Genomic DNA, 24,914 nt, shown 5'->3' with positions numbered 1-24,914 from the left:
GGTTCGGTATTGATTGGTGATCAAACATATTGCATTATTGTGTTTCATAACAATAGCCAGTGTAGTTAGAACTAGTAGGTTGTTAAAATGTTAGGAACCTAGGTAGTTAATGTTAGTTGGTTCCTATGGTATAGTTCTTACAAATGAATAGGTCTCTAAGAGCATCAATTTTGGAAAGTTTTTCACTCGCAAATACCAGTACCGGAAGGAGCCTTATCCAATGATAGTTGAGTCCAGATAGGAGTTCCAAAATGGCTATCATGCCAAGTCCAAGTCTAGTCTTCAAGATAGCTAGCCTCACTCTAGGATGGTGTTCTAGTTGGCTAGTTGTCCCTCCTGTAATGGTTGTTCCAGATAGTCGACTCCAGCTGTTCTATCCTATCCAGAAGCATAATCAGCGAGTGTCCTTGGTTTGAGAGTCTGGGAGATCATATATGCTCTCGGAGGCTCTGATACTTAAGCTGACGTGGAGACTTTGCTTAAAGAGGAGTGTGTTAGGTTAGTTAAAAATAACTAATAACTTAACAACCAGCTCATTTCTTCCAGCCACTGACTTTAGGATCTTTATCCTAAGGCTATAAATACCACCTTGTCTTGTTATTACAAGATGGACCAGAGACAAGATTCAAAACTTAGTTCAAATGATATTGAGAGTTTGAGAGAGAAAAGATTGAGAGGTAGAGAGAGGGGTACATAGAAAAGAGAGAGATTGGGTTGTAATTTAACTACTTAATTAAAGAAATTATAAAAAATACTTATGTTTACACTATATCAAAAATAAGTTTATATAAAAATTATTTAAGCTAAACTCAACCTTTTTTATCATTTTTTGCCGATTTTTTTATTATTATTTTCTTTTCAGCTGATGAAACAACCCTAATGAGAGATTTTTCTAATTAAATAGAAAAATTAAGAATAAAAATTTAATTTTTCTAATATTACATATTTATGGTTAATACCCATTAAAAATGCACCGATATATATAATATAGTTACTCAACATTAACCCTTTTAATAGCGTAAATCATTGTAGCTTGTTTTAATATTCACTACTTTTTTTATTATTAACTAGGGAATAATATTGTGCTTCAAGCGGTTTTTATATTATTTGGGAATCAAATTTTATATTTTTTAGTAATTTTTTTTAAAAGATTTTACTTAATTTGTATTTTAAAAAGAAAAATATATTATACTTGAACCTATAATTATCATTATTATTATTTAAAGTGTATTACAACTTATTTATTTATTTATTGTATTATTATATATGCATGTATAGTAATAATAATTAAAGAAGATAGGTATGTGTGTTTTTTTGTCTGTTCTCTTATTAAATTGTTGTGATTTCATTATTTTTTCTTCTAGTATATAATTATCAGTTAATAAAAGTAATAATAATATTAGTATAATATTCATTATGCTATATACAAAATCTTCAATAAACTTAATTAATTAATAATGATAATAATAGCATAATAGTGATTATTATATAACTTCTTCATTAAAATGAAATTGAAATAAATAAGAAATTATATATAATGTTAACGTAAAGCTAATTGGATAGGATGAATAGAATAAAAAATTAATTAAACTTAATTTTTTTTTTTATGTAAGAATTAACTTGAAAAATTAAAGAAGCAAATATTAAGAAAAAAATTCTCAAATAAACTACCACATAGATAGCTATTATACATATAGTTGTTTTAATAAAAAAAAAGTTGAAAAAAAACACAATAAAAAGAGAGAAAAAAGAAGAGAAGACATTATTATTATTATTATTATTATTATTATTATTATTATTATTATTATTATTAGAAAGATAATAATAATAATAATAATAATAATAATAATAATAATAATAATAATAAATGATAGAATGCTATGTCATACACAGTAACAACACAATTATATAGATAGATATTGATGCCACATAAATAGATAAAACAAAGAATGTCAACTAAAATATATGAGGGATGCCACATAAATCATTTTAAATTTCATATATATTTTTTTTAATTTTTAATGTAAAACTAAAAAAATAATTTTTTAGGTAAAAACATCAATTTTTATCTCTAATTTTAGCCATTTAAATAATTTAAACTAAATTTAAAAAAAAAATATAATAAGAAAAATGCTATTCTACAAAAAACAACTTGTAGAAATAAATATTTTCTATATTCTAAAATTTAAATAAAAAAAGGTAACAAAAAATTATAATATATATATATATATAATCAACAATTCTCAAATAGTCATATAAGTATGGTCACCTCTTACAGATAAATTTTTGACTTTGGAAAAAATAAAAAATATAAGAGAAAATATTTTAATTGTAAAAAAATATTTTTAACTCGAACAAATGACAATATAATAATCTAGAATAGTAAAATAAAATTCATAAACTAAAATTAATTTCATAAATATATATAAAATTAAAAATTATTATTATAAAGTTAATTATTGAAAAATAAATAACTACTTATACATATATAACAAACTTATTGGGTAAGATATTAATCAACCACAAAAAAAAAAAATATATATATATATTTCTTAGACAAAAGTAAGTAAAATAATAAAACTATTATTTATAACTTACATGGATAGCACCTAAAAAGTTTTTATTCAATGTGTGACTTTTAGTTTGCATATGTAGTGTATTTTTGAAAGAAAGTAAGAGTGTGTTAGAAAAAGGGAAAAATACGAGGAAAAAAGAATAGGATGCCACTTGGACTCTTCTTGGACTTTCTTTTATATCTATTCTATATAAAATGTGATTATATAACCGAATTTTTGGTTTATGAGAAATTATTGGGTGACTTTTTTTTAAAAAAAAAAAAATTCAACTTTGTTTTTGATATATATTTCTCATAACTTTAACAATACTATAACAGAATTGTTAATTAATATTATTTTATTATTTATTTAAAATGATGAATTTAATCCTTACGAAAAATAATGAATTTATTTTTCATACTTTTTAAAAAAAAATATTTATAGTAGTAGACATTTGTTATTCTAACGTACACTACAAAAAACTTTACTTTTAGTCATAAAAAAAATTTGTGACTAATTGTGAATTATTATTCGTATGTTGTAACTAAAAAGTCCGTGGCTAAAGGTATTAGTCACAAAAATTACAATTTGTTGTGATTAAATATATTTTTAGTCACAATATTTGTTGTGACTAAAACTAAATTAGTGATAAATTGTAACTAAATACTATATTTTAGTCACAAGTAACATTTTATTGTGACTAAAAGTAGCATTTAGTCACAAAAAAATTATGTTGTGACTAAAAAATTGTCACTAAAAGTAGCAGTTTTTTGTAGTGGTAGGATTGAAGGGAAATGACCTCCGAAAAAAAAATAACAAATATCAATATATTCTCCAATTGCCAAGTCTTCTTCAACATGGTACTATCTTCTCACTTTTTGGTTCTCTCTTAGTTAGATGTCTATCTAGAGCTTTGTTTGTATTATTTTAGGTGCCGAATTCAAGTATATATCAAAGGAACAGGTGTTGATGGACGTATTGTCAAAGCTGATCATATTAAAGATTTGGTTAATACTTATTTGTCTTCAATCTTTTAATTGTGTAACATCCATTGTTTCTCTCTAAAATGACTGAGATGCTCTTTAAATATATATTAGTGAATTTAGATGATCAATGCCAAATATCAATATACTAATTTTACACTGACATTCCTCACTCTCAAATATAAAAGGTAGTACTATTTTTCATTGTAGGATGATTGGATTCTCTTATGTTGTCTACCCAATAAATTCTAACAATTCTCTGCTATACTCTTGACAGGTCACAATTTTAGATATATAATATTATTATTATTAAATTACAGAACTTATGCTTGGTGGTTGATTGATTCATGCTAAATTAGTTATTATTAAATTACAAAATGTGACATACTTGTTACTTGTTTATTATCTTCTTTTATTCTTACAATGTAACTCCTTTTAACTATATTTGCAAGCTACTGCGTTGACCCTTTGTATAGTTCCTCAACGGAATACATGGACTGACGAATAAATCTGCCAATAATCATGTAATTATTTCACAAATGTTGAAAGTAAAAACATAAGATCTAATTAGCAACTTTTGTAAAAACGTAGGATTTAAAATAGTATTTACCTAAATATGATAGAAAGTAAAGAGATTGTAGAAAATAGGAGAGATAGAAAGGAGAGTACATATCCTCTGTAGTTGTTTGGTAGATAAGAATGAAGGAAAAGTGAATTAATATAAAATTCATATCTTACCCTTACATAATTATTAATATAAATTTAATTCTTATAGGAAAGTTTTTTTTTTTTTTTTTTTGATTCAAGCGTTTATATATTACATCATGTTTTACCTGGGACTCGAACCCAGGACCTCCAACACTCACACACCCACCTATGGCCACTTGAGCTAGCCCCAAGTGGTTTTCTTATAGGAAAGTTAATTTAATAATTTTATACCTATTGTAATTATAAAATATTTTCTCCTTTCTTAATTCCCATTTTGGAGAGAAAAGAAATTATTAGAATCCACTCAAAATATTTCTTACCAAACATCTTATTTCTACTTTTCTTCTACCAAACATACGGGGAAGGTAAGGTCTCTATGATCTCTGTAACACTGAACCTAGACTCTCATAGAATTTTTAGTCCTTTTGTATTTGAAAACTCTCACTCAATGCATTTCTTCCAAAGAATCTTCTTATTGCTCATTTTTTCCCACTTTATTATTAATTTTGTTCGATAAAAGTAACACTAAAATAATTGAATGTGCTAACCTATCGATTATTAAAACAAGTATTTCAACTCATAAAACACGAAAAATGGTTACTAAAATGACCTAATTAGATCTAGTATATAGGGTAGTTGAAGGGTGTGAATAGCCAATGGTTTGAAAAATTTAAAGTGCCTAATAGACACTATATAGTGGTACTTAACACCACGTAAGGGATCATATTAATATTGGTGTAATTAATTAAGAATATGCATCACACAATTTAAATTAATAACAAGTATGAAATATTACTAACTATTTGCAAAATACCACAAATGCCAATAGCAATGGTCATCTATTAGTTATGCAGTTTGAAAATTTTTCAAAGGTGGCTTTATAGCTCAATATGCAGTTTCCCTGATGCCCTAACCAGAACTTTATTAACCAAACTTTTTTTTTAACGAACATTATTTATTTATTAATTTGAAAGGAAAAGAAACTTAATTAATTAACTAACTTTTCAGACATAAATTATCATAGTACTACGTTACCAAACTCTCAAGGTAATAGTATACTAATAATACATTATATATAGAACAAAGTATCATTGGTGATTTCACAAACTATAATAATTAAGCTCTTATTCAAGCCCTATCATCATGACTCTCTACATGGAGTTCCAACAAATAGTACCCTCTTTCGAAGTCCTTCTCTTTTCAGTTTTTATGTTTATTGTGGTGAGCATACTCTTGAAGAGAGCTCAAACAACAAGCAATAACTCAGCTTCAAAACTACCCCCAGGTCCATGGAGACTACCCTTTCTGGGAAACTTGCACCAACTTTTGGGCCCTTTTCCTCATCACACACTCAGAGACTTAGCCCAAAAACATGGACCATTCATGTACCTCAAAATAGGACAAGTTCCAACCATAGTAGTTTCATCACCCGAGTATGCGAAAGAAGTCATGAAAACCCATGATATTTCTTTTGCATCAAGACCCAAAACTCTTGTTGCAAAAACAGTGTCATATGATTCTACTGACATTTCATTTGCTCCATATGGAGAGTATTGGAGAGAGCTTAGAAAGATTTGCTTACAAGAGCTTCTAAGCCCATCTAGGGTTAAAACTTTTTATCCCATTAGAGAAGAGGAGGCCTTTAATATTGTAAAAGATATAGCTTCAAAAGTTGGCTCACCTATCAATCTTAGTAAAATGACCAGAAGATTGTCTTATAGCATCACATCTAGGGCTGCCTTTGGCAACAAAAGCAACGATCATGATGAATTCATATCAATTATGGAGGAAATTGTTAAATTGTCTGGAGGGTTTGCGTTTGGAGATGTGTTTCCATCTTTGAGCTTTCTTGATTGGTATAATTTTAGTAAATTTAATCATTATAAACTAAGGGCAGCAATAATAGTGGAAAGAATCATCAAGTTACATACAGATCAAGACAAGGAGATCAAGTCATCAACAAAGAAAAGTGGAGAAGAGGAAGACTTGGTTGATGTTCTTTTGAAGTTTCATAAGAGTGAAGATCATCATAAGTTCACATTAACTAGGGACAATCTTAAAGCCATCATTTTCGTAAGCTCTATATACATCGTCAACTTGTTGTATATATAGATATTATTATCAATTTTTGTGAAAATTAATTAACATTCTTAATTGGTGACAAAATTTTCAGAACATATTTGGAGCGGGGAGTGACACATCAGCAACAACTATAGACTGGGCTATGGCAGAAATGATGAGAAATCCAAGAGTGATGAAAAAAGCTCAAGATGAGGTTAGACAAGTCTTTGACGAAAAAGGATTAGTCGATGAATCTTCAATCAATGAGATGAAATACTTAAAATCAGTTGTTAAAGAAACTCTAAGGTTGCATCCTCCAGTTGCCATGTTAATTCCAAGAGAAAGTAGAGAAAAGTGTGAGATTAATGGTTATGAAATACCTACAAAAACTCGTATAATTGTAAATGCATGGGCAATAGGAAGAGATTCTAAACATTGGATTGAACCTGAGAGTTTTGTGCCAGAGAGATTTGTTGATAGCTCTATTGATTTCAAGGGAAATAATTTTGAGTATATCCCATTTGGTTCCGGAAGGAGAATATGTCCCGGTATATCATTTGGTCTCATCAATGTTGAGCTTCCTCTAGCATTTTTGCTATACCATTTTGATTGGAACCTCCCCAATGGATTGAAAAATGAACAGTTGGACATGACAGAGAGATTTGGTATTACAATCTGTAGAAAAAAGGATTTGTACGTAATTCCTTCCAAGTATGATCCACCTTCTATGGTCATAGCACATAAGATATAAAGTAAAGTAATCTGCCATAGGTTGCTTTCTCTTCTTTTTTATTGTGGTTGAACTATGTTACTTACACTTTTACATGTCTACTGAAATAAACCAAAAAGCATATTGGAGATCTAGTAACTTTGTAATATTAAGTAAATTTGTATTAGCTGAAATAATTATATCAATAAATTATTTACTGAATAGAAGTAATATTACATACTATTTTTTCAAGATAGTTAGGCCTTGTGTACTTATCAGTATATATTGTAAGCTCTCTTACAAACTTAATAATAAGACAATCTCTTGTTCAATTCTCTCTCTCTCTCTCTCTCTCTCTCTCTCTCTCTCTCTCTCTTCTTCTTCTTCTTCTCTTTTCTCTCAAACATAACATGGTATCAGAGCTTTGATTTTCAATGGATCTTCGCTGCAAGTGGTAATGGAGGCGCATCAAGATCGAACCATGCTCTTCTCCATAGATCATACCCGGTTTCGTTTACACATTCCCTGTCCATTAAGCTTGATGAGCATAATTATGTAGGGGTGTTCAATAAAATTTACAAACCGCCCAACCCGAATAAACCGCCCAAACCAAACCGAATAAACCGATAAAAAATACAACCCGAAATAATACAATAAAAATCCAAACCGCCCAATGAATATATTGGGTGGTTTACAAATTATTCTAAACCGCCCAATTAACCCGAATAAACCGAATTAAACCGATTTATATATTTTTTTTTATAAAAGTTATATTATATCACATAAATTACATTTATTAGTTAAACTATTTTGTATTTAAAGTTTAAACATTTTAGTGTTTAACTTAAACTTAGACTTTATAGTTAATAGTTTTTATTGTATTTGGATATTGACGTTAAAGTTTAAAATCTCTACCATATTTTATTACTTTTTTTATTCAATTATTTTATGTTTACTCAATTATATTTATCTTATATTAAGGTTTTTAAAATTAATTTAAACTATAGTATTTTTTAACTTGAAATATAAATAATATATTTTTATTTTTTAAAAAATCTAATTATTTGAATAGTAGAAACTAACAATAATAATTATAAAAAAAAAAGTGAAGAACGGTTTGGACGGGTTAACCCGACCAAACCGACGAAATCATTGGGCGGGTTGAACTTTCTCTAATTTTTGATTGGGCGGGTTATGGTTAAATATTTGCAACCCGATATTTATATTGGGTTGATAAAAATATGCTATAACCCGACTAAACCGACCGACGTACACCCCTATAATTATGTACCTTGGAAATAACAAGTTCTTGCATCAATTAAAGGAAGTCATTTTCAAATATTCTTGGATGCTACTCGAATTCCTCCTAAATTTCTCACTTATGAAGCTCGAAATGTCATCCATCCTGCCTTTGAAGACTGGGAACAGCAGGATAATCTACTGGTTTCTTGGCTTCAATGTCTAAGAAAAAAGTCCACAACCATGTTGTATTTCTATTGTCAAAGTCAACAACTAAAATTTTAAAAAAGTTAAATATATATAGATAAATCTGTTAGTAAACATCTATACAATAAAATAAGGAATAGAAAAGTATTATACAAATAAAGTATTCAAGCCAATCTATCAAATAGGGAGCAAGTAGAGGGAGAGATGCAGGGCCTTCGATATTAATGGTATGAAAAACAAGAGAGTGTGAGAGAGAATTTATTATATAGGCAATGTATACTAAATAAATAAAAAGTAAAGAGACCAAAGAATAAAGATTCAAAAGGTCAGGATATTAAGAAAAAAGAATGCAGAAGAAAAAGAAAAAGATATGTGCAACTAGAGACCAATCCAAATCTCACTCTATATGGAGCCAATCATTGATTAGATACTTGTTAAAAAAAATCATTGATCAGATACAGTAACATTACAATAAATTTAGCACAGCTCAAATTTCAATTATAATGATACAAATTTCCTTAAATTTTAAAATAATTACAATAAAATATCAACCAAAAATTAGGAAAGCTAATAGAAAAAATAAAGGAGTATTATAGTTAAGCTTCATGCTCAACATCAGTGTCAAGCAATTTAGTCAAACCCATCTACATAAGCTCTATAAAATAGCCTGACTCTAGCGCAGCAAGAACAACCCTTTCTCAGTTGCTAAGGAAACAAATACAACACAAATTTAAAGAATAAAGATCTTTTTTGAACCTCCAAAACACCACCCCCACAAGAATTTAAAGGATACAAAAGAGAAAGTTTTACCTCTCAAGAATTTGATAAGGATCTACTACAAGCTCGAGCTTTCCATCAATCCATATGGAATATCGAACATTAGGGAAAATCCTGTGCAGTAGAAGCTTTGGTATCTGCAGAAGAATATATGTTAGAACTTCATTCATCACCATTTCTACCATAACTCTTCAAATATTCAAAAGGAAACTCCAACAATGACTAACCTTTCCATTACGTCTTGAATCATTGTATGGAATATTATGAACTACAATATTCTCCACAATCCAATCCGATTACCACTTTCTAAGACACTGAAAATTTTCAAATAAGTTTCTGTCTCTTCATCAATAAACATGTAGAAAGGAACATTTTTCCTTGCCAAGTCACTAACATTCTTTGGCTGTTGTACTATGTCATAATTTCCTAGCAAAGGTGTGAGTTGTAACCATGAGAAAATGCAAAAATCCAAGCTTAAAAGCAATATAATTTTGCAATGTTCTAAGCTTAGAACATTGTACACTAAATAAATAAAAAGTAAATTTATTTACGGGTATGACTCCGTATGTATATTATGGAAAACTATCAAAAACAATGGCCTGATCCATGTAGAATTAATGAACAATGTAGAATTCAGCTAGAACAGCTTTCTTGGATGAATTAATATGTTTTTGGTCTAAAAACTCTATTTGTGTTTTCATTCTAACTATCAAAATATTAATAAAAATAAATAATAGAACTTGAGATTACCTTGACATCAACTTTCTTGTGTAGGAAAGCCATTTCAGACATGAGATCGTAAACAATAGGATTCTGCTCTATGCCTTCCATTGACATTCCAACACCAACCTAAAAGAGAGTATGGACCAAATACATGATTCATATCACATAATTCAAAAGAAAAGATTCGAGAACAAAAATTATTTAAATATGGTAGCAAGCATCTACTCAAGTAATGTTCATAGAGATTTTAATACCACATCTATTTTAGAAAATTCAGATTAATTATATCTCTCGGAAAGGTATAATGGCTAATGACAATGATGTGACTGCAACCTTGTGGTATGAAAGAAAAGCCGATCAATTATAAAAAGACTTGCCATGGTTGAGTTTTCACTTGTGCGAGCATCAATAGATCTAGAAGCTATTGCATCTAAAATCCCATACATCTCAATATTTCCTGCAAAGTTGTGCAGCATACACCTATAAAGGAAAATAGCAACAAATCAAGACCAAACAGGGAAATTCTGCCCATGAAATTATAAATACAGTAAGCCAATAAAGAATAAAAGCTTTGAAGCATCTTGATACGTTAATACCTGGAAGAGAGTGGCGAGAGCTGAGGTTGCAGCAGCATATGTTGAATATCACAATAAAAGCAATACCACTGGGCAAAGAGGATAAGAAACAAGATCCTTATACCAAATTTCAAAATCTAACATATGCACCATATTGTTCAAGTCCACTATATTAAATTAGAAAATGGAGAAAAGGGTAATCATAGGTTGAGAGCAAATTACCTCAGCAATTAGAAATTTTGAAACAGATAATCTAGGTTCAGTAAGACTTCAAAGCAAGGTATGTAAATGTTCAGTAGTTCCAATGTCAATGAAATTACAACAAAAACCATTAGCATAAAACATGCAAATATAAAACACACTCACAATTTAGTAAAGAGTAGCGAGTAAAGACAATGTTACAATTTTGAATTTTGAATTTATAACACAACAGAACTACAAACCTAAAACGATAATAGGTAACAGGAAAGTGATGGCCAAAACATCATCTTCTCATGAACAAACTTAGGAAATTTTAACGCCACAATATACAATGTCTTTTCCTTTTTCAAATAAAACAACTGTGGCCAAAAGGAACAAATCTTTTACTTTTGTTTCAAAGAAATGAATCAAAATATCAAACGTTTTACATAACGTAAAAGCATAATAATCTGAATTCTAGGGAGTACAAGCTGTTGGAATAGGAGGCAAAGATACAAATTTATTCACAATCAAAGCAACTGTAATTGAATAAAAACTATCAAATAATTATATATTCGCTTAACGTGACCGCAACTACTAAGTACATACACACAAATACCAAATCTAAATTTCCTTTTCATTACTGAAAATAAAACCTTATCACCCATCTTCAAAGAAAATAGAAACACTTGAATGGAATGTTTGAAATGTCAATGCACATATTTAAAGAAAATGACTGTCAAACTGACAAAGTAAATTTTTCTTTAATTATTCAGTTAAAAGAGTAAATTACTCTTCAGATAATACCACCCGAAAAGATATATGCCAAAACAATAGTAAACTAATTTTATTTTTTCTGAATTGATAAATTTGATTTCATTCTCTGATGTTACCACAAGATTTATTAATAATTTTCATTTTAAATAAAAATAACAATAAAATAAATTATAAGCTAAGACCAAATAGATACTTACAAATCTTAAAGATATATACAGAAATAAATAATTCGGCCCTGCCACAACGATTATAACAGCCATAGACAATACAATAGCGATAAAAATTAATGTATACCTGAATGAGAGGGGCAGGCTTGGCCTTCGACGACCGATTAGGTGGCTGCATTGATCAAACAGAGAGATTGGAGAAAAAACTGAGGAGAGAGGGTGAGAGGGGGCTCTGGGTCTCACCAAGAGAAGGGGTTGGGCCACCGTCGTCGTTGGGTGTGAAGCAGAGGTTAGGGTTGGGTTGAGTCTGGTTGAGGATAGGGAGAGTCGGTGAGCTGAGGTTGTGAGAGAAAGCTAAGAGAGAGGTTGATTTGGGGAAGAAGACGAGAGAGAGAGTGCTAATTATGAGATAGAAGGCACATTAAGCGATAGAATTCGGGAAAAGGTGATTTCTCTGTGAAATTTAGGGGTGAGGATTTGGTAGAGAGGGAAATTGAAAATACAGAGGGAAAAATTTGGGATTTACCGCCAAAAATAAAATGTTTAAAAAATAAATATGGTGTACCAGGTTTGTTTTTAAGTAATGAATAATTATATTTTTCTCAAAAAAAAATAGTTATATTATTTATTATCTTTGTATATTGTTTAATATTTTAATAAAAATATTTTCATTATATTAAAAATAATATATCAAACTAATATTAATATATCCGAGAAAAAAAATTAATTTTTATATATTGTCCATACATATATGAGCAAATGTAATAGGTAAAACATAATTCAATACTACGCTGTCAACTGATTTCAACTAAATTTTAGTATTAGTTTTAATTTGCTACTTAAAAAACCTTATTATTAAAAATTATTAATAAAACTTAACAAAAAGTACAACCAAACAAAGAAATATACTAATATATATATTTTTTAAAAAAATATATAATTTATGTTAATCACATTTTTTTAAAGATTAAATTAGTAGTTAATATATATTCAATATAGTAATAATTAATCTTATGTTTTAAGGTCACTAAATAATTACTTGGTACATATAAATTATCAATAATTGTAAAAATAAATTATTTTAAGTTTTATATTTTAATTGTAAAAGATCATTAACTTTTACTGACTAACTATTTCGTCACAAATTTCAAATTTTTAGTGACTAAATTATTAGTCTCCCCTCTATTATAATTTGGCGCCACAGTTTTAGTGACTAAATACTATTGGGAATTTTGATTTTATATGCTTAAATAATTAAAAAATTTTATTATTATACCAAAAACTTAAACCATAAAAAAACTATACTTTTTTTTTCAAAACTCCAAAAATACCCCCCTCACAATTCTCTCTCTCTCTGCATCATCTCTCTCTCTCTATCTCACATCCCAACCGCCCACCCTCACCACCACCTCCGACCTCCGACCCTCACCGCCACCTCCGACCACCCGCACCAACACCCCGACCCAGCCCCACTCTCTCGGACCGCCCAAAAATCGCACCCCGAAACCCACTCTCTCTTCCTCTCACTCTCAAATCGCAGAAAAAAAAAGGTCCCAGGTCCGATGGTCGGACCATGGGTCCGATGGGGTCCGACCAATCGGACCCATCGGACCCATGGTCCGACCATCGGACCTAGGACCATTTTTTTTTTTTGCGTTTTTAGAGAGAAAAATGGTCCCAGGTCCGATGGTCGGACCATGGGTCCGATTGGTCGGACCCCATCGGACCCATGGTCCGACCATCGGACCTGGGACCTTTTTTATTTTCTGCGATTTCAGAGAGAGAGGAAGAGAGAGTGGGTTTCGGGGTGCGATTTTTGGGCGGTCCGAGAGAGTGGGGCTGGGTCGGGGTGTTGGTGCGGGTGGTCGGAGGTGGCGGTGAGGGTCGGAGGTCGGAGGATGGAGGTCGGATACCCTATGTAGTATATTTAATTTTATGGTCATTTTATATCATTAATTGTTTTTTTATTAGTTGACTTTTTACTTCTTTAATTTAATCTACGGGTTAGCACATTCAATTGTTGTACTTTTATGTTTACCTAACAAATACAACAAGAGAGTAGAAAATGATTTTTTTTTGTGTCAGACAACGCCCAAATTTGTTGTAAAATGACCGCTTCAAATTTTTTTCATTAGTTTTTGAATGACACAAGTTTGCGTTTGTTAAACCAAAATTTTTAATTTTTTACGTTAGTTTTAAACTGTCATAAGTAGCGTCACTTTATAACCGACACAACAAATTAAGACTTAAAAAAAGAAAAATATTAAATTCTGGGCAAAAGCTCATTGTACGAACCCTAGAAAAAACCCTGCCCTTAAATGCACACTTTTCTTATTTGAATAGCAGTCGTAAGCCAACCCTTTCTCTCTTTCTTGGGTCTCTCTCCAACAATCAGCCATATCTCCTAGGTTTATTTAACTTCGAAAATTTAAAGTATAAAATTAATCTATATGTTATATAACAAAAAAGAAAAATAAAAATCTTAAAAATTAAGCTAATAATATTCTAAATTCAAGACAACATCCATCAATAGATCCCTATATAATAATTATTGGGGTATCAACCCAAGTTCTACATTGGAAGAATAGACAAGAGTTGTCTTGGATACATGTGTTATACCTTCTCCATTAGTATGAGGTCTTTTGGGAAGGTGTCAAAAAACAAAACTATGAGGACTTACGTCTAAAGCTAACAATATCATACTAATGTGAGAGTCAATGTGAGATAGCAGTCTGATAAGGTGGAAGAATGGAGCCCAACAAGTGGTATCAGAGCCAAAGATTTAGGAGTGTTAGGATAGTAAGTTGGATTTGCAACACTGTCTTGGTTTTGGTTGCCTGCTGATTTTTTTATTTTTTTTTATTTTTATTATTACATAATTTTTGTTTAGATTAAATTGTAATATTCATATTTATTATTTATTTTGAATATGTATATTTTTTTTCTAAATTGTATCTTATGGATCATATTGAAAGATGTAAATTTTTCATTATCTAATAATGCTTGATTTGGTATATATAGTTTTAATTAATTATTACATTTAAATTTGAAAATATATTGATTTTATTTATTTTAATTAATATTATTTTTTTGATGAAAATTAATATTAATTATTATATATTTACTATTTACAAATATATATTAAAAAGTAATTTAATTTAATCTACATAATATATTTGCCAACAGTTATAAGGAGTCATTTAAAGTAACTTTTCTCAACAGTTCTAAACCGTCATTTAAAGTGATTTTTCTCAACAGTTATAAACCGTCTTTTAAAGTTCTGCATTTTTATGACACGTGCCCACATAGTCAACGGTTTTATTTAGTAACTGATGAGAAAGTATAAAAGACACTTATAAACCGTTAGAAAAAGTCAATTTTTTAGTAGTGTTTTGTCAAAAGTCTTCCTAACAAAGGTAATGGTCAGGCGGCAAGTTCTGTCGGTAATAGCGGTGGCATAAGGTGGTTTCGTTGGAGGGAGGCTACGAGTATGTCGTCCTTGGTTTGAGGGGAGGATTGTTGGGGTATCAACTTAAGTCCCACATTGGAAGAATAGACAAGAGTTGTCTTTTTTTTTTAAAGGAAACCGATACAGGTTAAAATAATAAAGGTAACAAAGTTACAAAACCAGATGAGGATTTTCTTCCATCTATAATAGTTCATTGTCTATCCTAAGGGCATGCAGAGATACCCTAGGAGAACTAGACAATAAAACCATAATATCAAAAAAGAAAACATCAATACTGAGAGTTGTCACTTCCGATCCACTAGTAGAACACCTACAATATAAAGAGAAAAAAAAATTAATACATAATAAACATTTAATAAAAATAAAATTCCTCTTACAAATAAAATAAAATAAAATATGAAAATTGAATATAATAGTCACATAGAATTCTCTAATGTAAATACTAGAACTTATCTATTTTCATCTCCATTGCTGACGGTGACTGCACTACATTTGATGTGTTATTATAAGAGAACCTGACCTTATAAAATTAAAACTAACCATATAATAACTTTAGAAAACCAAAACTAGCCGTGTTAGCCTTGCAAAACTAAAACTAGTCATACTGACCTTATAAAATTAAAACTAGCCATACTGGCCTTACAACCAAAAACTACCTAAAAAGAAGGTCAAGTGTATCTAAACTATAAAAGCTACAAAAGAGTAAAGAATAGATTAGGAAAATAAATATATGTAATATATAAAGTTTAAAATAAAACAAAATAACTTAATTTTAGAGTTAAAAATGAAAACTTTTTAAAATAAATAGTAGTAAAAATATTAAATAGTCCACAAAATTAGAGATAGAAAATACTGTGAAAATACTTTTTAAGATATCTGAAAATTATTTTAAAATTTAATAACATTTCATACCTTAAAACAAAGGTAATTAAAGATTACAAATTTCACCATCAAGAGCTATCTTTACACGTGAAACAATACCATAATTTCGGACCCGTCGGAATATCTAATTCTTCATTGTGGTTTGACGGACTTCGACGCTGTGGAGAAAGGGTGGTGGTTAGAACAGAGGCACCATCCTCAGCCGCAATCCATTTCTAAAAGTCCCTCAATAGAAAATTTAAAAACGAGTGCAAAAACACTCAACAAAATAGATACTGATTATGAAGAAAAACTAAACAATATCAAAAAAAAAATTGGAAATAAAAATTGAAAAAAAAAATTACATTCTTCTATTCAAAACAAACCTATAAATAACGAGTGAGATAAAAAGCTTTAAGTTTGAAACTGAGAAACCTAGATTTGGTGAACCCGTGGAGGAGTTGAATGATAGGCATAGGTGACCAACACATAGTTGTATTATGGCCGCCTGAATCTAGACGTCGCATACATCTGGATTGAAGCATCTAACCTCGGAAACCTGAGATTATGATCGGTTTGGAAAAATTGAGTAACCGTACCAACCACATTACCTGCAACAATCTCCCAATGTGCCTGATAAAAACGGCCAGGCATACCCATCCGGGCTTGGAGCTCTCAACTAACCCATAGACTAGATACATATGTCTGTTTTTGTTTATTTTTACTGTCACTCTCACTTCGTACTTGGCTCTTCCAATTTATGTAAAGACACTCTCTATTTACCTCTCCATATTTTTTTATTATGACAAGAGTTGTCTTGGATATAATTAAGTGTTCTACCTTTTCCATTAGTATGAGGCCTTCTTTTGAGAAGGTGCTTAAAAACAAAACTGTGAGGGCTTAGACCTAAAGCGGATAATATCATACTAATATGAGAGTCAAGGTGAGGTAGCGGCGTGACAAGGTGAAAGAATGGGGCCCAACAATAATAAACACACTAAAAAAAACATCTACTTTTAGTGACTATTTTTTAGTTCTAACATAAATTTTTTGTGACTAAATGTGATTTAGTCACAAAAAAAAATTACTTGTGACTAAAACATATTATTTAGATACTACGTTATCTCTAATTTAGTTTTATTAACAACAAATATTGTGACTAAAAACACATTTAGTAACACAAAATTGTAATTTTTGTAATTAATACCTTTAGCCACAGACTTTTTAGTGACAATATAGAAATTATAATTTATGATTAAACACAATTTTTTTATTTTTAGTTATAAATTTTATTGCGATTAAAAGTAAAAATATTTGTAATAGGGCTTTGTCAAAGTTAAATGGAACACTTAATCAATTTTAATATGTTGAAAATTAGCAATTAATATTAATGTTAACTTGTAATTAAAGATGGTGTAATACAAGTCCAATTCCAATGAGCAGGATAATTAAGGCAACCATGCCATTCATAAAAGAGAAATGCTAAAGGGCACCAGTGGTGCCTAGCACCCTCTTATGTGTTAATATCGCTATTGGTCAAACTAAGTATCGGGTCCCACTTAATTTAATATAATAGCTTTTAAGAAGTATCGCTAGCCAATCGCAACGTGACATGTCGAGAAGGTGCTAGGCGCCACTGGTGCCTAATAGCAATGCTCTTAATAAAATACGTGCTCTCACTTTATACTTGTGCCATTACAAAAGTTTGGTTATTAATTAAGTCAAGCCAAACCGAGACAAAAGCACAACTAACCAAAATTTAAATCGTACAATGAGATACTTATACTCTAAGCTATGTCATTAACTACTAATTTAATTTTTAAAAAAATGTGATTAAGATAATTTTTTTTTTTAAAAAAATATATAGTTATTGAAGTAGCAAATGAGACAAGGATTTTTATAGAAGTTTGGCCCTCTTAGAGATAATACTATACTATTAAGATGATCACTATAGCTGAGATCTGATATAGCTCTCTATAAGGATACAAAACATAGATCAAGTAGAAAGATCTCTAATGAGAGAGATGAAAAGCCTTAGAGGCACGTGAGAGATGAAGTGAGAAGAGAGAGAGCCCTATTGGGCATGTACAAGAGAGAGAGAGAGAGAGAGAGAGAGAGAGAGAGAATAAGTTTTCGGACTTAGAGTGATTTGGAGGTTAGGTTAAGGTTTAGTAACTTAGGTTTTCTAAGCTAGAGTTAAGGCCTTTATATAGGAAGCCTAAAAACCTAATTTACAAAGAAACCCTTAGATATTTACACATTAAATTAATTAAATATAAAAGACTAAATTGCCCCTCAAAAGTAGATATTTTCCATCAGTTTGTTGGGCTGTTAAGCGCCTGATTTGCAGGTAGCTTGTTGTTTACGTTTTAGGTACATAGAGTCCTGCCGGGTTGATCGCTTGGCCGCCCATAGACCTACAGGGGAGGTCTGGTCGGCCATGGTCCTGCGAAGTCAATTCTGGCCAGCCATGGTCCAGCCATGACCTGGTAGGTCATGTGCCTGCCACGATCCTGCAGGTTACTATGAATTTACCAAGAGGAGACTAGTCTTTGGATGTAGAGGCCAGCCTTTTGCAAGTGGAGAATAACTTTGTACACTGTTCTCTTGTAGAGGCCAGGTTCCCTTGGTCGAACAAAAGTTCCCATGGCCCGGAAGTCACCTTTTTGGCAGGCCAACTTGTGCTCAGATCTTGGCCGACCTATATGTTCACCCTAGCCGGCCTATAGGCTCCTCTTGGCCGGCCAGTCATGTTGCTACAACCCCTTCTTTCAGTTGCTGTTTGATAATTTTGCCATACCTTGTATGGAGAGCCTGTCTTACTACTGGGAATGATGTATTCCACCTGTACTCTGTCTTTGGCTTACGTGGATATGCCACATTAGGTTGACAAAATTTAGGTTAACATTAGCCCTCTAAATAACGTAAATCATTGTAGCTTATTTAAATATTCACTACTTTTTTTTATTAATTATGTACATCAATTTTTTCTGTAATTTCTTATATCATTTAACTCGTTATTATAGTGTCTTATGTGAATTGGTATAGAGAATAGAAAATGAAAGTCCTAATTACTATAAGTTCTAATTGATAATTCTCAACAGATTAATTCTATGCTAGGAACAGAATTTAAAATCAAAGAACACAGAATTTACAAGCTTCCTCTGCATTGGAAACACATTCCAACCGAATAGTGCTTGGGTTCCCTTGAACCGAGTACAGTAACTTCCACTATAAAATCAATTCAATTACAAATTCCAGTTCTGATTCTTCAAATCAAACAATGTAATCTAAATTGACTTTTATATACAAAGTTACCTAACACTTGAACAACCTCAAGCTTTGAGATCTAAACTCTTTTAGATCTCTGTACACAAGAACACTTAGCATACACACAGCTGAACCAACTTCAGCACAGTAATCTGAACTCCCTTCAGATCAAGCAGATTCGAACTCCATCTTCAACCTCAGGAAGATCTCTGGAATCTCTCTCTGCAAACAACAAAACAAAAATAAAGATATATTGTGCCCTAGCAGAGCAAGAATCAAGAAGATAATTCTAACCGAAGAGAGTTAGTTAGAACAACAGACACCATAGAATATATATCCTAAAGATAATAAAAACTGACTAACTAACCAACCAGCTAAGTACACCTGGCACAATCTAACAAACACCAGAAAGCTGACATGGCACTAAAAAAGATTTAGCGAAATCAGATGCAACTAACCACAGAAAAGATCTTAGAAAGACAATACGGATGCAGAAATACTAAACAAGAGTATTTATATAATTTGCCACTCAAAGACATGACACGTACAGAAAATATGATAGAAAGTATAGAGATGATAGAAAATAGAAGAGATAGAAAGGAAAGTACATCTCCTTTCTAGTTGTTTGGTAGATAAGAATGAAGGAAAATTGAATTAATATAAAATTATTACATTACCCTAATTAATTACATAATTAATATAAATTTCTTACGGTGAAGGTCTCTATGATCTCTATAGCACTGAACCTAGACTCTCATAGAATTTTTAGTCCTTTTGTATTTGAAAAGTCTTAGTCAATGCATTTCTTCCAAAGAATCTTCTTATTGCTCATTTTTTCCTACTTTATTAATAATTTTGTTCGATAAAAACAACACTAAAATAATTGAATGTGGTAACTTATAGATTAAAACAAGTATTTTAACTCATGAAATTATACGAAAAATGGTTACTAAAATGACCTAAAGATCTAGTCTATAGGGTAGTTGAAGGGTGTGAATAGCCAATGATTTGAAAACTCTAAGGTGCCTAAAAGACACTATAGTGGTACTTAATACTGCGTAAGGTGCCATATCAATAGGGAAATTTCATTTTTAATGCTAAAAAAAATACCCTCTAACAAAATTTAGACTCTAATTAATTTATACAATTAAATGCTATTATTTTCAATTTTTATCCAAACTACCCTCCCTTTCATTTTCCTTCTCTCTCTGTCTCTTTCTCTTCCTCACTCTCTCTTCTTCTTTCTCGCACCACCAAGACCAGCCAAACCCAGGCACCAAGACCACCCAACCACCACTACCGAACCTCCTTTCCTCCACCACCGAACCTCTTCATCTATCCAAAAACCCAGACGAAATCCAGAGGCCCAAGACCGGTCGGACCTCCATAGCACTCAAGCATCGAAAAACCCAGAGGCCCCGAACCTCTGTCTCCGTCTTCATCTTCGTGTTTATTTTTTTTATTGGATTTTTTTTATTACATTTATCGATAGGTTATCGATAGTTTATCGATGACATTTATCGATAGGTTATCGATAGTATATCGATGACATTTATCGATAAGTTGTCGATAGGTTATCGATAGGTTATCGATGATTTCTGTTTGCACACAAAAAAAGCAGTGTACAGACAAAACCATCGATAAACTATCGACAAAGTATCGATAACCCATCGATAATTCCATTTTGGCCAGAAAATCATACCCTCCACCACCATCTAATGTCTCAAACAAATACGAATTCAATGAGCTTCTGCTTGGGGGAGGGTTAAGTGGGCGGTGGCGAACGGCGATGGTGGTTGAGAGAAGTCGAGGAGGAGGAAGAGAAAAAGATTTGGGTAGTTGAGATTTGGGGGTTGTTGGATTAAGTTTTGGGTAGATGAGGAGATTCGGTGGTGGAGGAGAAGAGGTTCAGTGGTGGTGGTTGGTGGTCTGCCTGAGTTTGAGGGAAAGAGAGTGAGGAAGAGAAAGAGACAAAGAGAGAAGGAAAATGAAAAGGGGGTATTTTAGGTAGAAATTGAAAACAATAGCATTAAATTGTATAAATTAATTATGAGTCTAAATTTTGTTAGAAGGTATTTTATTAAGCATTAAAAATGAAATTTCCCTATCAATATTAGTGTAATTAGAAATATGATGTCACACAATTTAAATTAATAACTATAGTATGAAATATTACTAACTATTTGCAAGATACCACAGATGCCAAATAGCATTAATGGTCATCTATTAGTTATGCAGTTTGAAAATTTTTAAACGTGGCTTTATAGCTCAATATATAGTTTCCCAATTGCCCTAACCAGAATCTTATTAACGAACATTATTTATTTATTTATTTAAAAGGAAAAGAAATTTAATCAACTAACTAACTTTATTAAACTTACTTTTCAGACTTAAATTATTATAGTACAAAAGTTACCTACTATCTCAAGGTAATTGTATACTAATAATATATTATATAGAACAAATAAGTATATATTATTGGTGATTTCACAAACTAATAATTAAGCTCTTATTTAAGCCCTATCATCATGACTCTCTACATGGAGTTCCAACAAATACCCTCTTTCCAAGTCCTTCTCTTTTCAGTTTTTATGTTTATTTTGGGTAGCATATCTCTTGAAGAGAGCTCAAACAAGCAATAACTCAGCTTCAAAACTACCCCAGGTCCATGGAGACTACCCTTTCTGGGAAACTTGCACCAACTTTTGGGGCCCTTTTCCTCATCACACTCAGAGACTTAGCCCAAAAACATGGACCATTATTCATGTACCTCAAAATAGGACAAGTTCCAACCATAGTAGTTTCATCACCCGAGTATGCGAAAGAAGTCATGAAAACCCATGATCAAGACCCAAAACTCTTGTTGCAAAAACAGTGTCATATGATTCTACTGACATTTTATTTGCTCCATACGGTGAGTATTGGAGAGAGCTTAGAAAGATTTGTTTCCAAGAGCTTCTAACCCCATCTAGGGTTAAAGCTTTTCAACCCATCAGAGAAGAAGAGTCCTTTAATATTGTAAAACTTGTTGCTTCAAAAGTAGGCTCACTTATCAATCTTAGTGAAATGACCAGGAGATCGTCTTATAACATCATATATCTAGGGCTGCCTTTGGCAACAAAAGCAATGATCATGATGAATGCATATCAATTATGGAGGAAATTGTTAAATTGTCTGGAGGGTTTGCATTTGGAGATTTGTTTCCATCTTTGAGTTATCTTGATTGGTATACTTTAAGTAAATTTAATCATTATAAACAAAGGGCATCAAGAATAGTGGAAAGAATCATCAAGTTACATACAGATCAAGACAAGGAGATCAAGTCATCAACAAATAAAAGTGGAGAAGAGAAAGACTTGGATGATGCCCTTTTGAAATTTCATAAGAGTGAAGATCATCATAAGTTCGACAATCTTAAAGCAGTCATTTTTGTAAGCTCTCTCTCTCTATATATATATCCTCAACTTAATTGTTTATACATAGATTTTATTATCAATTTTTGTGAAAATTAATTAAGATTCTTAACTGGTGACAAAATTTTCAGAACATATTTGCAGCTGGGAGTGACACATCAGCAACAACTATAGAATGGGCTATAGCAGAAATGATGAGAAATCCAAGAGCGATGAAAAAAACTCAGGATGAGGTTAGACAAGTCTTTGGCGAAAAAGGATCAGTAGATGAATCTTCAATCAATGAGATGAAATACTTAAAATCAATTGTTAAAGAAACTCTAAGGTTGCATCCTCCAGTTGCCTTATTAATTCCAAGAGAAAGTAGAGAAAAGTGTGAGATTGATTTCTCTTCTTTTTTATTGTGTTCAACTATGTAACATACACTTTTACATGTTGACTGAAATAAAGCAAAAAGCATATTGGAGATCTAGTAACTTTGTAATATTAAGTAAATGATCTGTATCAGTTGAAATAATTATATCAATAAATATTTACTAAATAAAAGTAATATTACATACTTTTTTTTTGAAATTTTTACATCAAAAATATTAAATGGTTTTTTTATTATACATATACCTGCGCACACGACCTGAGTTACTCTTTTACACTGTCACACTCTCATGCCAGAGTACTATAGACCTGGTTGACACCTATCAATCCAATCTCTCTCTCTTTTTTCCTTCCTTTTTTGTTTTCTTTCAATTTTATTTTTTAAAATTTTTTCCATAACCGATCTCCTTCCCTCCCCAAGATCAAAACCAACCACTACCCAAAGATTTTTTGTCATTTTCTTTTCTAACTTCCCTTAACCGATTGTCTTCTATTTCTTTGGGTCTAAACTTATATATATTCATGGCTATTTACTCGATCATCATTGTCCCCTTCTCAATTGCAAATTTTTTTTTGAAATTAGGTGTTAAATCTGTAGCAAATAAGTTCAAAGGATGTCCTGTTGTAGAAGATGATGACTCCGACTTTACTGCGCTAGTATTGAAATAACGAGATCGTGGGCGTGCGAAGAAGAAATCTAAAGTGTCCATGCCTCAAAAAGTTTCCCCAACTTCTGAGAATAGGAAAGGGAAGGTTGAAGTTGATCATGGGTTGGAGGTTTGTTTTTAATTTTTCACCAACTTTGATTTTTTTTTTCATTTAATTTTATTTTTTGGTTTGTGTATATTGTTTTGATTTCTTTTTAGGGTTTATATTATTTAGTTATTTTAATTTTGGTTGTAATATCCTTTTTTGTTGTTGTTTTTTATTGTAATTATTATGTTCCTTTCAATTGGTTTATGTTTTGGTTATTATGTTCTTTTTTTTTTTTTTTCAGATTTTAGATTTTAGTGTTCTTATATATTTTGTTGTTTATATTAAGTTTGTTTCCATATATGTTTATGGGTTTGTCTTTTTGTTTTATACATTGTGTGACTTTATTTTTATAATTATTCTGTAGTTTTTTTTTACAGTTTTAAAAGTATAATTTTATTGACATTATTGTTTATTCTTACCATATTCCTCTTTAGATTCTTCACATATTTTCTGCTTATGTTCTCTATGGAATCCATGCATATCTATAATAGCAAGGACTAAATATAAGAATTACCTTAGAACTTGATCTTGAACGTCCTGAATTGGCCTATATATTTGTGGTGGGGGGTTACTCTTTTAGGTTTTGTGTTCATCTATGTTTATGTTTATGTATTTCTTTCTAGTTTTGTTATATGTGACTCTTTCCATCTGTATATGTAGTATTATTTTTTTTTTATTTTTTATATTTTTTTTTAAGTTTTGAAACTTTAAATGTTTACCCCTTCATGATTTTATTTCTCTTTTTTTGTATGCAGGATTACAAATTTAGTCCTTGAGATTATTACATATCAAAGTGTGTTACTACATACACTTATTCTGTTATTCTTAACATAAAAAATACTATTTATGGTAATTTATTAAAGATGTTCCGAGATACACAGTTCGGTCAAATTTTGAACATTCCAGAGTACAAATTCCATCCCCAAATTGCTCACATCCTTTTATTAAATTGAAGGAGGTTAATTAATCACCCCAATCCGAAAGAATTTTGGGAAAAAGTTATTGCCCGTTATATATTCGATTTAGTGAAGGGGACTCCTATTTGATATCTGGTTTGGAATGGTTTGGAGATTGTAATAATTTTTTATTTAGCCAAGAATCAAACCAGTTTG

General features: G+C 30.8%; 3 protein-coding genes and 1 long non-coding RNA gene across 10 annotated transcripts; 2 read left to right on the top strand and 2 right to left on the bottom strand.

Annotated features, from left to right (window-relative positions):
* The first annotated feature begins 5,331 nt into the window (after positions 1-5,331).
* On the top strand, positions 5,332-7,348 carry LOC115724980 (cytochrome P450 71D11). The gene is made up of 2 exons (XM_030654369.2): positions 5,332-6,319; positions 6,420-7,348. The coding sequence occupies exons 1-2, from the start codon at positions 5,390-5,392 to the stop codon at positions 7,056-7,058; spliced, it is 1,569 nt and encodes a 522-aa protein (XP_030510229.2). The 5' UTR covers positions 5,332-5,389; the 3' UTR covers positions 7,059-7,348.
* Positions 7,349-8,301: 953 nt separating this feature from the next.
* LOC115725211 (alpha-N-acetylglucosaminidase-like) lies at positions 8,302-12,265 on the bottom strand. 6 transcript variants are annotated; one of them, XM_061116837.1, is made up of 7 exons: positions 11,789-12,265; positions 10,559-10,626; positions 10,340-10,442; positions 9,990-10,088; positions 9,467-9,553; positions 9,273-9,376; positions 8,302-8,477 (listed from the first exon to the last, which is right to left on the bottom strand). In XM_061116837.1, the coding sequence occupies exons 1-5, from the start codon at positions 11,837-11,839 to the stop codon at positions 9,536-9,538; spliced, it is 339 nt and encodes a 112-aa protein (XP_060972820.1). In that variant the 5' UTR covers positions 11,840-12,265; the 3' UTR covers positions 8,302-8,477; positions 9,273-9,376; positions 9,467-9,535. The 6 variants fall into 6 exon arrangements, 3 of the variants coding, with proteins under 3 accessions (XP_060972820.1, XP_060972822.1, XP_060972821.1); XR_009688184.1 differs by lacking the exon at positions 8,302-8,477 and adding an exon at positions 10,760-10,805 and having other exon boundaries at positions 9,226-9,376; positions 9,467-9,665; positions 9,990-10,442; XM_061116839.1 differs by lacking the exon at positions 8,302-8,477 and having other exon boundaries at positions 9,226-9,376; positions 9,467-9,665.
* Positions 12,266-17,885: 5,620 nt separating this feature from the next.
* On the bottom strand, positions 17,886-19,996 carry LOC115724990 (uncharacterized). The gene is made up of 2 exons (XR_004013326.2): positions 19,720-19,996; positions 17,886-19,483 (listed from the first exon to the last, which is right to left on the bottom strand). It is a non-coding gene; the product is annotated as an uncharacterized LOC115724990 (long non-coding RNA).
* A 9-nt stretch (positions 19,997-20,005) lies between these two features.
* LOC115724987 (tabersonine 16-hydroxylase 1-like) lies at positions 20,006-23,247 on the top strand. Of its 2 annotated transcripts, XR_009688181.1 has the most exons (3): positions 20,006-20,788; positions 20,846-22,692; positions 22,806-23,247. XR_009688181.1 is itself a non-coding variant. In XM_030654377.2 (2 exons), the coding sequence occupies exons 1-2, from the start codon at positions 22,414-22,416 to the stop codon at positions 23,091-23,093; spliced, it is 567 nt and encodes a 188-aa protein (XP_030510237.2). In that variant the 5' UTR covers positions 20,455-22,413; the 3' UTR covers positions 23,094-23,247. The 2 variants fall into 2 exon arrangements, 1 of the variants encoding a protein (XP_030510237.2); XM_030654377.2 differs by having other exon boundaries at positions 20,455-22,692.
* The last annotated feature ends 1,667 nt before the right edge of the window (positions 23,248-24,914 follow it).

Source organism: Cannabis sativa, chromosome 6, assembly GCF_029168945.1.
Source record: "Cannabis sativa cultivar Pink pepper isolate KNU-18-1 chromosome 6, ASM2916894v1, whole genome shotgun sequence".
NCBI lineage: Eukaryota > Viridiplantae > Streptophyta > Magnoliopsida > Rosales > Cannabaceae > Cannabis > Cannabis sativa.
Note: the sequence above shows the minus strand (reverse complement) of the source record. Positions and strands in the feature narration are given on the sequence as shown.